The sequence below is a fragment of the Danio rerio genome, chromosome 15, assembly GCF_049306965.1.
Source record: "Danio rerio strain Tuebingen ecotype United States chromosome 15, GRCz12tu, whole genome shotgun sequence".
Classification (NCBI taxonomy): domain Eukaryota; kingdom Metazoa; phylum Chordata; class Actinopteri; order Cypriniformes; family Danionidae; genus Danio; species Danio rerio.
In genome coordinates this window covers 30815249-30831709 of record NC_133190.1, presented here as the reverse complement: position 1 = coordinate 30831709, position 16461 = coordinate 30815249, and the positions used below count along the sequence as shown (strand labels likewise).

Here is a 16461-nt window from a genome sequence, read left to right as displayed (position 1 = left end):
CGCAAAGTTGCCTAAGATTTGCTTTCTGAGATCATTAAAATAACACATTCCTTAGGAGGAGTTAAATGGATGTTCAGCTGTCAGAAAAGTGTTGTGCAAACAGTGGAAAAGCGCAGAGTGCAAATGAAGCTGACAATCATTTTCTTGAGGAAAGAGCAGGGTGACACCAGAGACGGTCTGTGTTTTTTCAGCCTGTATGAGAGCTGAGATAACACTTTCATCACTTTTACACATCTGCTATCAGTGTGAGATGAGATCCGTGCAACAGTGGGCGTACGGTCATCCTACTGCAACTTTATATGACTTCTGATAGCTGTAAGCTCCCACATATGAACCTTACAGATAAGAGTCTATGAACATTTTAACTGAAGCAAAACTTATAGTCCTTAACATTCCTCATAGTGAGTCCAAAGGAATTTCCTCTTCACTCACAGAAGTCAAAAAGAAAGAACAATCAGCTTGAATTACATAAATTAAAATGCATTCAAACTGTCAAATACTTAATAATAATAATAATAATAATAAATCAAGTAATATTACTGCTTACTTAATATTTTATTCAAAATGTTTGCTAGTTTTGATTTTACACTGAAACAATAATACACTACTATTACTAACATTATTAATACTATTAGACCAACACAAAACTAATATTATAAAACAGAAAAAAGTTATAATAATAGACATATAATAATAATAAATAATTATTATAAATAATATTACATATAATAATACAAACGGAAATAATAAACGACTACTGCTATAAAATAAAAAGTAATTTCCTCTTCACTTAGTCAAAAAGAACAAACTATCAGGTCATTTTGCATATTTGGCATACAAATAGAAATCAAAAACATGTTTCATATACATTTTTAATCATGAATATTTAACAAAAGTGCTCATTTTGTTGGCCTAAAACCTGGATGAATATTGGATTTTGAGCTATTAGTTTCACATGGATGCATGGTTTTAATAATTACATATAGGTCATGTTTTATTTTTTACAGGATTTTAACTTCATTCAATTAAAGCAATAAAAAAGAAATTAAGAAAAATATATTTATTGCCAAGAATTACAAAAAAAATGAATTAATAAAGCAATCCTTTTCATAAATAATGCTACAAATTCACATAATTCGCAATTCAAAGAAGAATTACAACAAATTTATTATAAATGAAACATTATTATATATTTGATATATTTATTAAGCTATAATGCAATATTTGTATACATTTTTATTATTATTATATAAAAATCACTATTTATTTATTAAAGGGGTGGTCCACAGTGTATTTTTAAGGCTTGGTTTTGTTTGTAAGATGCAAAGCAATGTGTGCTCATGCTTCGTGTTATTTTTTCATATTTAATTATATACAGCTACTCTTCTAACATGATAACCACTGTCATATTTCCAAGTTCCTCTGAAAACCCCGACCTCAAGAAGCTCTGATTGGTCAGCTAACATAATGTGCTGTGATTCGCGGATCGGCTCCACATCACCAGGAAAAGTGTCAAGCCCCATACAAGCATGCGCTTTTGCGCTGTGTAAACAGTCAGTCAGAGAAGCAGATAGCCGTATCAGTTTGGGCCTGAATCAGACAGAAAATGACACAAGAGGACACAGCTGAACCTCATGTCTTCTCTCTAAAATAAAACCTGACAAGTGTCTTTCACATATATTGGGAATATGCATGTGTAAGAAATAGGAAACGTTCACATTTCTTTTGTGAGTTTGTTATTTGAGATATAGAATGCAGGGAAAGTGGCCGCATAGAGAGACACTGCAGCGCTGAGAGTATGGGTGTTTACAGCGGTTTGACTGATAAATATAAATTTGTAGCTTAATTGTTAACAGTGCCAAACAGCATTTCCTGTTGTTTACATCCTTATTTACGTCCTTGCTACAACATACTGCTAGAAACTATGCCTGTAGTTGATCAATTTTAACAAATAAAAACACTCACAGGTTGTGGCTCACAATCCACAGCTTCTGCTATTATGGTTGGAGGAGTTTTTAGGCGAATGCAGAACTGAACTGGGAGAGATTTTGGAAGCTAGCCTTTGTCGAATGCTAGAGCTACATCTTTATTAAAATTCTCTAGAACATAATTAAATTGTAAGCACTTTTGCAACCTGAAGCATTTGTGATCTCACTAGCCTCCATGTAATTTTTTGAAGTCAACAAATTTGTTCGCTTTAGGCTTTGCTAAGTTAACTCTGTAAAAGCCAATGTCAGACATTCAGAGATGTTGTTTATGTTCACACATACATTACACATCAACTAAAGGTCAAAATATGATATCGTAGTGGACCAGCCTTTTCTTTTACAATATCTATTTGTCAAACTTCATGTGTGCATTTAATATCTGCTGTATTTTATGCTAAAGAAAGAATACAACTATCAAAACTTGATGATTGATAAACCCACTGTAGCTGTTGTTTAGAAAATAAAAGGAGTAGCCATTCTCTAGAAGAGAGCAGAACCATGGGTAATAAAGATGGCTTACATGTGAGGCGACACTTCATAGAAATTGACACCCCTGTATCTCTCCATGTGCTGTTTAGTGTAGATCTCCAAATCTTTGTAGGGATTTACAGACACCAGCACTGAACCGATGTATGTCTGAAAAAGAAATGCAATAATAATCAAATGAACACTCTAGGATATAAGCTTTGGAGTTCACATAAAACTCATACACTCACATTCCCATCATAACAAATTTGTCAATTCTTTCTTTTGTAGAACATTCATTCATTCTTTTGGCCTTTTTGCCCATTGTTAAATAACTCAAATTAACTGTAAAATAACCAAAATATAAAAATGATTTATAATTCATATGAATTCTCGGTAACACTTTATAACTACACACTATGAACCATTTACAAAGCAATAGCAAATAGTGAATTCATTATTTGTTAAGCATTACCTCTACATTAATAAGCGTTAGTAAGCTAAATACGTGCAGCTTAATGCAGTATTCTTGACTTACAGCCACATTAATAATTGTATTTTCATACTTTGTTACTGATTAATTTATCATGACTAAATTAAGCATTGCGTTATTTACAAACCATTTGTATTTTAGAGTAGTTGGAGGTTTTTAAGATAATTCAGAATGAGTTAGTAAATGATTAATAAACTACTGAAATCAACATTTATACATCTTATTTTTCAGGCATATAGAAATGGTTATTATGTATGTTAATAAATGCTTAAATAACTGATTTGTAAATAATGCCATACTTATTTAGTAATGAAAAATGAATCATTAACAAATGATAAAAATACAATTATTAGGCACATTATAAATGTGGTTATACGTCAAGAATACAGCATTTGTAGCTACAGTAATAAACTGCTTACTAACGTTTGTTAATGTTAATAGTTAATACTTAACAGATAATGAATTCACTATTTGCTATTGCTTAATAAATGGTTCATAGTGTGTAATTATAAAGTGTTACGCTATTTTCCCCTAATATGAATCTAAATGGCTACCAGTTTCCTTCTTTTGTATTCAACTGAGGAAAGAAAATGTTTGGAACCATATGAGAGTGGTAAATAGCAAGTATATTTAAACTTTGGGGTAACCTATCCTAACAAAACATATTACTTTATGTTCCGTCAAAAAAGACAGTTATACAGATTTAAAATGTCTTGCTTTGATGAATGAATGAATTTAATGTTTGAGTGAACAGAAGAGAGACAGCAGCTCTTACATAAATGAGGTTCTCCTTGAAGCGTTTGCGGAGGTTCTCAATGAACGCCACCTCGCTGGTGTGGTTCTCCAGCAGGACAAAATCCTGCACACCCACCCGGTCCCTGGCTGTCAGGGCACTCTCCATCATGACCCGGATTCCGTCACTGCCCACAGCCTGACAGAGAGAGAGAGAGAGAGAGCAGAACTGAGATACAAAGTCACACGTCCACCCTCCAGACGCAGAGCAGCGAGAGGTGATATATAAACACTGCAAAGCAAGCAGTTCATCAAGGACCTCAGAGAGCCTTGAGAATAAACTCAAACACTCCAGCAGAACCCCTCCCTTTTCAAAGCACACAGTCATGCTCATTTGAAAACAAAGCTCAAAAACGTGCAACTTTTATATTAAAGTATTGCTATGAACTTTGGGAACATTATGCTACCATCTATGGTGCTGCGCATTGTTAAATTTGCTCTTCAGTGTTTTGGCTTTCAGCAATGACATTTACATTACACTGAACTTCAACTTTGAAAACTGAACTGAAGCAGTTTCAATATACTAGAACTTTATATATGTTAAGCTTTTTGACACAATCTACACCAGGGGTCACCAAACTTGTTCCTGGAGGGCCGGTGTCCTGCAGATTTTACCTCCAACCCTAATCAAACACACCTAAACAAGCTAATTAAGGTTTTAAAACGTATACTAGAAACACCAAGGCAGGTGTGTTGAGGCAAGTTGGTGCTAAAACCTGCAGGGACACCGGCCCTCCAGGACCGAGATTGGTGACCCCTGATCTACACTGTAAAAGATAGCAGATCGTAGTAACGTGTTTATTTGTTTAGTCTTTTTTTTTTTTTTGCTTCTATAATGGAGAGAAGTTTTTGGTATAATTACAGAATTTAATAATCAATTTAATTGAAATATATATTTGGTTCAACATGGTTTAAAAATGACTGAAATAGTGCAAAAGCTTTATCGCTATGTTAAAAACCAGCACAATGTAATTAAACAAGGGTCAGTGCTAGAGGGATTTGATGGAAAGAACAATTTTCTGAATCTTCTTCTAATATTAAAAAATTCTGGAATGGCCTAATGGTCTGAAGTATATAAATCCCACTCTGCTTGACATCTGATTTTATTACAAGAATTAATGATTGGTTTTAGTTCCAATGGATGAATGGTGCAAATGTTGAGGTCTGCTGATAATGCTTCTTTACCGACAGTGTCTGTCTGCTTCCTAGTTTGAGAAAATGATAGAGACTGAACAAGACAAAGAGAGAGGGAGAGAGGGAGAGAGGGAGAGAGAGAGAGGGAGAGAGAGAGAGAGAGAGAGAGAGAGAGAGAGAGAGAGAGAGAGAGAGAATTACTGGAGAGAATCTCTTAAAAGTGTCCAGCAGCAGCATCTACACGAATAGCAAAAATGTTTAACTGCTTTAAGAACAGTTTTATTAATAAAGTTGCAAAAAGTGTGTGAGTGAGTGAGTGTGTGTGTGTGTGTGTGTGTGTGTGTGTGTGTGTGTGTGTGTGTTTGTGTGTGTGTGTGTGTGTGTGTGTGTGTGTTTGTTTGTCTAAATACAAGAGAGTTTGCTATGTTTATTCATTTGTAATTAATTGCTTGTCTTTGTGCATATAGGTTCTTAGCAGTATGGAGCTGAAATTACTGAAATGGCTCGGTGATATGGAACTGTAACGCAGTCAAAACCTGTCTGGAACAACTTCAGCAGTGTGATTCACTGCACATATTAGCAACTAATAAGAACCAAACATTCAACCATTTCTGAAGGATCATGCAAAGGAATAGCGGTTGAAAAATTAGCTTTGCTTTAACAGGACAGATTACAATTTAAAATATATTCAAGGAAAGTGGCCATTTTAAATGTAAAATAATGCTCACTAGGGATGTCCTGATCAAGATTTTTTGCCCTTGAGTCCATGTCCGAGTCATTTGATACCCAAAACTGATCCAACACTTCTATAATATATATATAAAAAAATAACGAAGAGCAAAAAAAACAGATCCAGGATGTTCCTTATGCTTTATTGAATTCACCTTATTTAACATTCAACAACTCTGTTAACAAACAGAGCACTTCTGTGAGGTAGCTTGAACAATCAAGTAATAAGTAACATCAATTCTTCACTTTTGGACTTTAGTGTAACAGTAAATATTTAAAAAATTGAATATAAAAACAAACAGCACCTCAACTTAAAATACCCGGCAGGCAATGCCAAGTTTACATATATCACAGTTTGCTATAGCAATGTTGTCGTCATCAACTTTAAAATACCTCCAGACCGATACATACTCAAGCTTTCTGCTTCAAGCTGCTTCATGTTCTACTTTGCCGGCATTTAACCAATAGCACCTCTGCAAAAAAAGTGATGTCATGCCGCACACATTGCTGTGAAGAAGGAGGTCTAATTCTGTGCCACCGCATAACTATAGATATGTTTAAAAAAAATAATGAGTAAATATATATACAGTATGTAAATATATTCGAGTCCTGATCAGGGGGTAACGTCCGATTCCGATCGAGTCTGAAACTGCGTGATTCGGCCTGATTTCAGATCATGTGATCAGACCTGGACATCCCTAATGCTCACACTATGACTGTTTTATTGCGTTTTTAATCAAATAAATGCAGCCTTGGTGACGATAAGGCACTTCTTTCAAAAAAGAAACAATTTCAAGCTTAGCAATATACAGGTCAACACATTTACCCTTTTAAATTATGGCCATTTCTTGATATTTGATATTTAATATTACATGCTCAATCACCTAACATTTACCCTTATATTTAATCTTTTTAATAAATAAAATAAAACCGTTAAATGCAATCTCAACTCAATTTTAGGTCCCACTTTATATTAAGTGTCCCTAACTACTATGTACTTACAAAAAATAAATAAATACAATGTACTTAGTGTGTTTATAATGTATTTGAGAACACTTGTGCTTTTGAGTTGGAATAGAGGTTGGGTTATGGACAGGTTTGGTGGCATGGGTAGGTTTAAGGGTAAGCTAAGGAGTAAGGGATGGTCAACAGTGTATTTACAAATGTAACTACAAAAGTTAATTACAAATGTAATTACATACATGTATTTAATCAAGCATAAGTACACGATAAATACATGTATTTACACAATAAGTACATTGTAACAAACTATTGAATCCTATGTAGGTACATATTAGTTAAGGCCACTTAATATAAAGTGGGACCCAATTTGAAAACAAACATGTATCTTCCATGCTGTATACAGTACTGTCATTAATCATATTTTGTTCACATATTTTGGTAATTTAATAACACAATATTTTTAATACTGCACTTCCATAAAAGGTATTTAAAACACATTAGACACACTGGTGCATGTATAATAAATCCATATATGACATCTATTCAATTGACCACAATATTAGCATTTCATCTAATCATTGCTAAATGTTATCACTGCAACACTTGTATCCTAGTATGCAACACAAGGATACAAGGCTGTTTTGTCATCATTATCTTGACAATAATACCTTTAAAAAAAGAAACAAGAAGCTCCAAACCACTAGTTTTCACACATAAACCACTATGTATGAGTGCAAACTCCACCCAACCTCAAGAGTGCTGGAAACAGAAACCCAATCATACTCACATTCACCACCGCATCTGTATTTTTAAATGCAAAACTCTTCTCCACAATGGAGCTCTGGGTTTTTTTCATTAGATCCCCGAGATTTGACAAATCCATGGTGCCGAATCAACATTAGCAGTCAATCCTTATCCTAGGATGGTCTTTAGCATTAAAAAAAAGTTCTAGCAGATCATCTAATGTCTGCAATCCTGATCAAAGTGGACTATGGATGACGCTTCCCTATCTTGAAACACAAAAACCCACTTACACCGACTCACACAAACACTCACACACACAACCACACTCAGATGAACAAATGCGTGATTATTCATTGAAATACACACAGTCACATTGTGTGAACGCACCAGCTGCCACGGCTGTTGTTTTGCTATTGACACAGCAGCGGCCGTCCCCTGGAGGCAGAGACAGAGAGAGACAGATACAGCACACCTGAGAAAGCACTTTAATTAAGGTGATGTACACCAACTACAACAGTACACACACAGAGAGAGAGAGAGGCTAACAGTGAAAGAGAGAGAAAAAAACAAGTAGAAAGAAAAATATAACCGAGAACAGTCGACAAGTGTAGTGCCAGGAAGTGACTTCATTCCCAATCCGTCAGCTTGGTGAATGCACCAACTGAGCTCCACTGACCAATCCTCGGACTCAAACTACTTTTAGGCTGGTTTTGTTTAAATCTGGTTTTAAACAATCTGTATAAAAAATAAAATAAAATAAAAATAAAAAAACAACAATATGAAATGTGGTTCTCATATAGAAGCAGTTTAAGAGCTCCTGTGTTTTGTGGGCTGCTGTCATTCAGGGCAAAAGCAAATTTGACAAATATGACAGGAAAAAAGCAAAGCTAAATGTTCAGAGAGGAGCATTAGGAACACCACTGTTAGCCAAATGTAAAAAAAAAAAACAGAATTTACATGACCTGTTGTGTTGAGCATGCAGTCCCTCCAGAAATATGTAATTCTGAAATTGCAGAATTTAATGCAAAATCAAGCTAATTTTTTTATTGCCTACAATGTCCTACAAATTTTGGCTAGCCAAGAAACATCTAATTTTCTACTGTGCCATCTGCATTGTTCTATTTTAAATAATATTATGATTGCCTATAGAAAGTGCACTGATACGGAATTTTTGACAGATACTGATACCCAATAACTATTAAGATTTGGGTGCCGATAGTCGATATCTTAGCCAATAAATATACTTTTTTTCATATTTTTCTGCATGATTTTAAAAACAAAAGGCAAATGCATAAAGTGAACAAATGATGTTATTTTAAAAGCTTGAACTGATCTCTAAACTTTATTATTCAATTATTCCCATTCATTTCTATGGCCTAACTTTTATATACAAAAATAAAATGCCTGAAAATAGATGCATAAAGCAACACAGTCACAGAATATAACCAAAATCTAAAAAACAGTAAATTAATTAAAAAAAACTGTCAGGCAGCAAGCCATATCAAGGGGTTCAACCACCAGAGAAATGCATAATTTATCAATTATTGAACCAATTAACCAATTATTTATTGGTTATCAATCAATAACAAAACAAATCTGGTGTGCAATAGCTCTAGCTGTCAAAGACACTGTGCTACATTCGTTGCATTGATCGCTGCATTTTGAAGTTTTGTTCACATTATTTTGTAATGCTATTGTTCAACAGACTTTTTGTTAAATGTGATCTTCATTCATGTGATTTATTAGGCTTCATATATGTGCTTAAAAGGTAATGCTTTCTCTGTTTGTTTCAGTGTTATCTTTATTTAAATAATGTAATGTAATGTGTGTATTTTTATAGAGCATCGTGTATGGCCATACACCTAAAGCTCTTCAGAATCATGAGGGGGTCTCTCCACAACGCTATTGTGCAGCATCCAATTGGATGATGCGACAGCAGCCGCCGGACAACTGCGCCAGTGTGCTCACTACACATCAGCTATAGGTGGAGAGACAGTGATACAGCCGATCTTGTAAATAACAAATGTTTTATGAGTAATTGTGTAATAAATGTATGAATGTTTTAGCAGCAAATCGACAAAAGAAATTTTGCCACATGTTTTGAGAAGGCCACAACAAAACCAGTCATTTTAGGCCACAAAAGTCAGAAATTTCTCCCAGGAGGGACTGGTTGAGCTCTGAGCAGTTAAACTGCCGCAGACAGTATTTTAACAGGTAAAATTATAGGTGATGGCATTAACTGCTGCTTCACAAGTAGGAAAGGAACAATGCAAGTGAAAAATAGCCTAAATATAACACTGGCAAAACACAAGAAACAATGTGAGCACGGTATAGAAAAATTATATGTTGATAGATGGGAAGAAAAAATTTAACTGACAACCAAAAATCCCAGATATTCCATGACTTGAACAAAAAATAGAAATCCTTGATTTCAATGTCTGGAATCAACCAAATATCCTTAATGTATATTTGTCTCTAAAAATCAACGACATCTTATGGCAATTTGTAACTTTTTGATTTAGTGGCTAATTTGTATGAAATCAATCGTACATACATTTTCGTTCAAATTAGCCACTAAATTGGCAAAATGTAAAAAAGTTTCCTTGTGAGATCAGGCTGCTAAATTCGCCCCATTCACTTTAAGTCTGTTAAATACACAAATAAAAATGTTATGTAAATGTTATGCTTAACACTACGATGGTTTTAGTTAGAATATTTAAAGAAACTATTTTTTTTATTCAGCAAGGATGAAATATGTAAATCAATATTTATTACAGATAAGTTGTTTTTCTTTTGAACTTTCTGTATATCAAATAATCCTATTAAATTAATCCTATAAAACCTTACAATTACACTACAATAACATATCCTATTTTTACTACATGAAATGTATTTTTTTTAAAGAATATATTTATCGGATTCAGATTTTTGTGCCAAACACAAAATTTTTTTAAAGTTTAAAGTTATTTTGTACAAAAAAAAAAAAAAAAAAAAAAAAAAAAAAAAAAAAATATATATATATATATATATATATATATATATATATATATATATATATATATACATATATAAATACATATATTTATACACACATATACGCAAACAAACACAAACAATACAAAATTGATTAAAAAACTAAAAAATAAACCACACTATAACCCACATATTGCGCTACAAGCAGAAAATAATGTGCATAAACAATATAAGATGTGCATTCAATTTACAAATTAAGCATATAAACAGGTCAGGACTGAAAGTTGAGGTTGGCAGCATGGTGTATCAAGTAAAATAAATGATGATAATAAATGAAAAAATATATATAAAAGAGAGAGAAAAGAAAAAATATATTAAATTGAATAGGCTGGGGAATGTCATGTTCTTCAAACTTGTGATTTTACTTTAAGAAAGGGTTGTATGCTTGTGCTATATCAGCACTAGTCCTCATCTGAAAGGTACAGACTAAAAGTGCAAGATGGGCAACCATTCAGTCTAATGAAATGTTTTTACTATATTAAAATAGATTTTGAAGCCTTGGTGAGCATGAGATAATCCATTCACTTCTAACAATCCTTACAGCCTTTTGACTGCTGGTGTGTATATTCAAATCAAACAAACAAGAATGTAGTCGCTCAATCCCAGAGCTCAAATTTGATAATCAAATCAGGAAAGTGAGCTGTGAACATACTGCACACTTTTCTTAATCTTGCTCTAATTGCATCTGCTCGTTTGTCTCGTATTTCATGCGTTTATTGTTCTGCCATGACACAGAGCTGACAGTTAATAATCGGTGGTGGAGTCATAATCAAAACTAAACACGCCGGCCAGACAGACCATGACATCATTTGCTGGCCAACCAAAGAATAACATGTCCAGCCCATTGACAGACCATTTGTACTGGAGCTACTGTACTTACACTGAGACTCTTATATAATGCAGATCTGCTTTTACTTTCGTTAAATATTTGTCTTTTAAACAGATTAGTATTATTTTTTAGGCATGTCATGACCAAAGATAAAATAAGCTGAATTCTACCTGTACACTTTTGGGGGTACAAATTAGAAGAAAAAAAATACTGTATGTATTTAATAATAATCTAAATTTAGAATAATAATAATAAAAAAATTTTATGTTTATGTTCTATTATACTGTCTGTTATATTTATTGGATAGCCCATCTGTTGGCGCAATAGCCTAGTGTTTAGCGCGCTGAGATATGGTGCAGTAGCACTTCAGAGTGTCCTGAGTTTAAATCCTGGCTTGAGGAAATTTACCATCCCTATACCCTCTCTCTCTCTCCCACTTCCCTTCCTGTCTAAAATACTGTCCTATTCACTTAATAAAGGCAAAAAGGGCAAAAATAAATCTTTAAAAAATTATAATAAAAAAATTATATATATATATATATATATATATATATATATATATATATATATATATATATATATATATATATATATATATATATATATATATATACATACAGTTCTTGTTTTACAGCGATTTTAGGGGAGGTCAAGCCAGCCTCTCCCTGACCCCCATGGGTCTGCACTGGTTGTGTGGAAATTCAAAATGGACCTAAAACAAACCTTTGGGATTAGCAATGAAAATTTGGAAAAGTGGTTGGACTGGCAGACTAACATCCACGGAAACTAAAATTAATAAATAAATAAACAATTTTTAAAATCATGTTTTTTATAAACATGTTTTTTAAAATAAACAAAATAAGCATTAAAATAGGCATTAAATGACAACAAATGGAGGTTAAAATAGAAAAATGAGCATCCAATAAACTCAACTGGATACCAAAGTCATATAATATTAGGTTTTAGATAAGTCTAATAGTGAAGTGATCAGAATACAGCGATACAATCATGAATTCCTGATGATGCATATCAACTGCTGTCATATCAATACTGCTGCATCACTTGATATCCAGTGGCCATCTTTGCAAAGTGAATCGCAGATCATGATTTAAAATAGATAAAATTTTGCCACTGACACAAAAAGTAAAATCAAAGTATGGGACAGCTTTGGGTTTTTCCCTCAACCAGAAAGACACATTAAACATAGGTTATGCCACACATGCAGAGCCAAAGCTAAGTAAAAAAGCAAGTGCAAAAGTTACAGCCATATAGCGCTGTTGAGACAATTGCATAACAAGGATGAGCCATGCCACAAACAACCAACACATCAGTTTTTTTGCTTTTATGGAAAATATATTTTCTGTCATTCCAAGATATGTTATTCCCAGATAACAACCGCTGAAACTAACAACACAGACTCATCCAAGAATTTAGAATCAACTTGACCGTCAGTGAATATGTTCACATCCATATGCTTGTATATCCACATGCTTGTCTGGCATCCTGCGGTTTTTGACTGTTCAACAACATCCTGTGACAGAGTAAAATTAGTGTATGCTCTTTCAGACATTTTTGCTTTGGTCAGCTTTGCGTTTAATCAACTATTATGGCTCAGAACAATGTTTTGTGTTTAATTTTTATGTTTTGTGGCAAGTAGTGGGAAATTAATAAGTGTTAAATGCAGTCAGGACATTCAGTCAGTTTGCACAGAATAAAGCCCCATCAGACCTACAACAGAACAGCCCCCATTCTGCTTCTGTCGATAAGCCTGTTGGGCATTATATTCTGCAATAACAACAGCCCGGATGTACTTGATCACTTACTTAACATTAAAAAAAATAAAAAATAAATAAATCAAAACCCTTTTATGGGATAAATAATCTTTTATAACTGGAATTATAGTGTCATTATAACTGCATTCTGCACTGTAAAAGTTATTCATTGCATTTTCTAAATTTTTTAAAGTTAGTGGTTGTAAACAATTTATATGGGCTAAATTTAAACAAACAAATAAAGTGCTTAAATCAATTGATTGCAACCACTAACAATAAAAATTTGAGTAAATCCATTGAATCTTTTTTATTTCCAGTGTAACAGATGTTAAATTCAGACAATCATCACAGTTTTGGACTCAATGTTTGTTTCTTTTTTTCAAAGTGATTGACAAACTTGATGATGTCATCTCATACACCATTAAAACTACAATTATGATAATATTGCAGACAACAAATACCACAAATACCACACACCTTTACATTTAAATGAACCTAGCCATTCATTTAGAACAATAAATATGCCATTGCTAGAAAGCAAAACTTCTTTCCCCCAAATGTCCTTCCCAAGTCACTTTCTTCAGAAACAGGCTCCATTACAGCATTGTTCTTCTGGGGGCTTTATGAATTTGCTTTCCTGCTCCCACCCCTGGTCCCCTTTCCCAAGCATACTGGTCTATGCGCCCTTGCCATGTGCTCACTTTTTCCAAATCCTGCTCTCAAAACAAAAGGACTGAAACACTCCAGACAGGACCATGGGCAAATATTTTCACTCTAAACTTCTTTGAAAAACATGGAGCGTTTTGTACTGTATGTACAAAGGAAGAAATGAACAATAAATGGCTCTAACTTGACCTTGCAACATCCTACCGATTAGCCTGTTTCTTGTTAGCAGAGCTGTGTCAGTAAGATCTGCCGAGTCAAGCTGCTTTCGTCAGCACTTCTCACATTGCATGAAGACATTAGCAGTCTTTGGAAACAGACGGATAAGGAGCAGAGCTATGATTACAAAGATTGATTTTTCCAAAAGAGAGAACAAGCAAATCAAACATACCAGTACTTCATTTCATTAAGGAGATGTCAATGATTCTGCCTTGTTAACAATTCAGGGAGTTGATGATCGAGAGTAGAATGTAGTACTGTGCATTTTATTTTCATAATTAATGAAGGCAGTGGATAAAGGGCACATTCCTGGATATCCAGAGAAACGCATGGGCGGATTGGGCGCCTCCCCTTTTCACCGGGAATGGTGGAGAAGAAAAGTAAATCTTGCCCGCTTGCTTATGATTTCAAGCTTTTCAGGTTACCAACTATTTCCATCCTGATTGAGTCATTTGGCTCACTTGTTACCTCTCTCTACTTTCCTCCTCAAGAAAGAACACGGGGTGGAGGCACACAGACTGTCCTGAAGAGCACAGCTACAGAACCAAACTTCAAAACAATGATAAATGCATGAAGGTGTTGCTCTTAGATGCACTAATATATATATATATATATATATATATATATATATATATATATATATATATATATATATGGCTGATTCCAGCGTTATGGACGTGACATTTGCAGTAAAAAAATGAAACGTATATTCTCAGAGAAGGTATATGTTAACAGTATATTGAAATATATGTTTATATTTTTCTTACCCCTTAACCATGGAGTTCAGGCATCAAAAAAATATCAGTCTATGCAGGTGTTTTATATTTAAAATGACGGCAAAATGAATGCGTTACGGACGTGACAAAAAAAAGACATGAGTTTTGTGAGTTGACATACTTTGTGAAAATTCTGTGAATGAAAATGCAGAAGCCAAAAATATATATAACAGTCAAAAGGATAAGGGTTGGCTCTGCATGGGACATATATAATTAATTTTATTTAGTTTTTCATTTTTGCATTAATGAGGAAAAACTATCGTTACGGACGTGACTTGTCTTCGTTACGGACGTGACTGCTCTGAAATTGACAGTTGACATATTATGAAAATCAGATAAATGCTTTCAAAACTTGACCAAAGACCTATTTGTGGATATCTGTTGGGTGTGTAAACCAATAAACTTTAACCTCTGAGACATCTGAATGGTAAGGTTGCACAATTAATCAAACTTAAATAGATATCACCTTGTTATTTAATTCGTATTATGGCATGTGTGTTGTTAAAGGTTAACGCACGTTCGAATGTTCAAAACTCAATTCGGTAACAATGTTGCATGCTAACATGGTGCTTTTATACTCTGACTAATATAGAATTTATAATAAACATAATCAGCTATAATGGGCCTATGTTTAGCAGGCTCCTAAAGTTAGTGTTTCCAGACAAACTTGAATTAAATCATTGCCCGACTGTTGCGCAAGACCGTGTCTACGTGGAGAATATTTAAAATCTAGTTTTGTCACAGATATGGCAATATTATATTTGACAAAGTTTATTTTAGTTTATTCTAGTTAACGTGTTAGTTGATGGAATAAATAATTTAATTTCTCCACTCGCGCTTGCTTTCTTTTTCTCGTCGGCAGTCACTTCAGGACAGGTTGCAAAAAGTTCATACGCACCAGGGTGAGAGAGAAAACTTTAAAACTTAAGAAAGGTTTTGTGTAGGCTATGTTAAACAAGCATAGAAAAATAGTCATTGGTTGTAGGCATGTACGATGGATGACTATAATGTTTATATTTTTAGGCTATAGTTAACCGATTGTGTAATATTGAATTAAATATTTACAGCTGCAGGTCCTATCGATTTTCTAACAAATTTAATACTCATATAATGTAGTTAAAGCTTAGATCAATATTAAGATTTTATTCTTATTTTATTCTTATTCTTATTAAAATAATTTTAATAAGCACTCAAGCGCATTTGCCGGGTGCTGGAAATCTTTGAAAATGTTTCAATTTTAATGTAGGCTATAGCCAATTTTCAAGCTTTGAAAGTGCTATTTTGGATAAAGGGCTTGGAAAATGAATTGTGTCACTTTGATAATTTATCTTTATAAATAGTTATTTAATTAATGAAATAAAAAACATTTATGCTCTGCATGAAACGAAAACTCCGCAGTGGCCTGACCCGCGGCGTGCGCATTTTGAGCAGTGGGAAAAGACCAAATGCATGGAGGTTATTGATTATGCGCCTTGCGCGCCTCACGTTTTGTCATTGCGCGCTTTGTGCACTCCAGAAGAAAAGCATGTTACCTCAGTGGCGTCTTTCATTCTTCAATCAAACGAAAGCAGAGGCGGGGTTTCCTTGGAGGTGACAGAAGTGTCAAGATGACTACGGCGAACTTTTTAATGACGGAGAGACTTGTGGTCGCTGTTTTAAGTCATCCAAATATGGCTTTACAAATCTTGAATTTCATAATGTTATTTAAAAATTTAAATTATGAAAACACTGACAGCAACACTCGCGCACAATAGACCAGCTGATTCAGTTGTTATCTATAGTGACATTCAAAAGAGCACCGTGCTCCTTTTCTTCTTGTCAACATAAAATGCATTGCAGAGCGCCTCACGTCTCTGGAATA

General features: G+C 33.9%; 1 protein-coding gene across 4 annotated transcripts in view; it reads right to left on the bottom strand.

The window, feature by feature from the left end:
* Nucleotides 1-16461, bottom strand: part of myo1cb (myosin Ic, paralog b) — an 84747-nt gene that overhangs the window by 27367 nt on the left and 40919 nt on the right. For 3 of the 4 annotated variants that reach the window (NM_001317189.1, XM_005157668.5, XM_005157667.6), the window contains 2 exons: nt 3722-3877; nt 2509-2624 (listed from right to left, as the gene is read on the bottom strand). In NM_001317189.1, coding sequence (NP_001304118.1) covers nt 2509-2624; nt 3722-3877 — 272 coding nt within the window. Of the gene's footprint in view, nt 1-2508; nt 2625-3721; nt 3878-7351; nt 10325-16461 lie in introns of those variants that run through there. The other variant, XM_073923152.1, reaches the window with a different exon arrangement.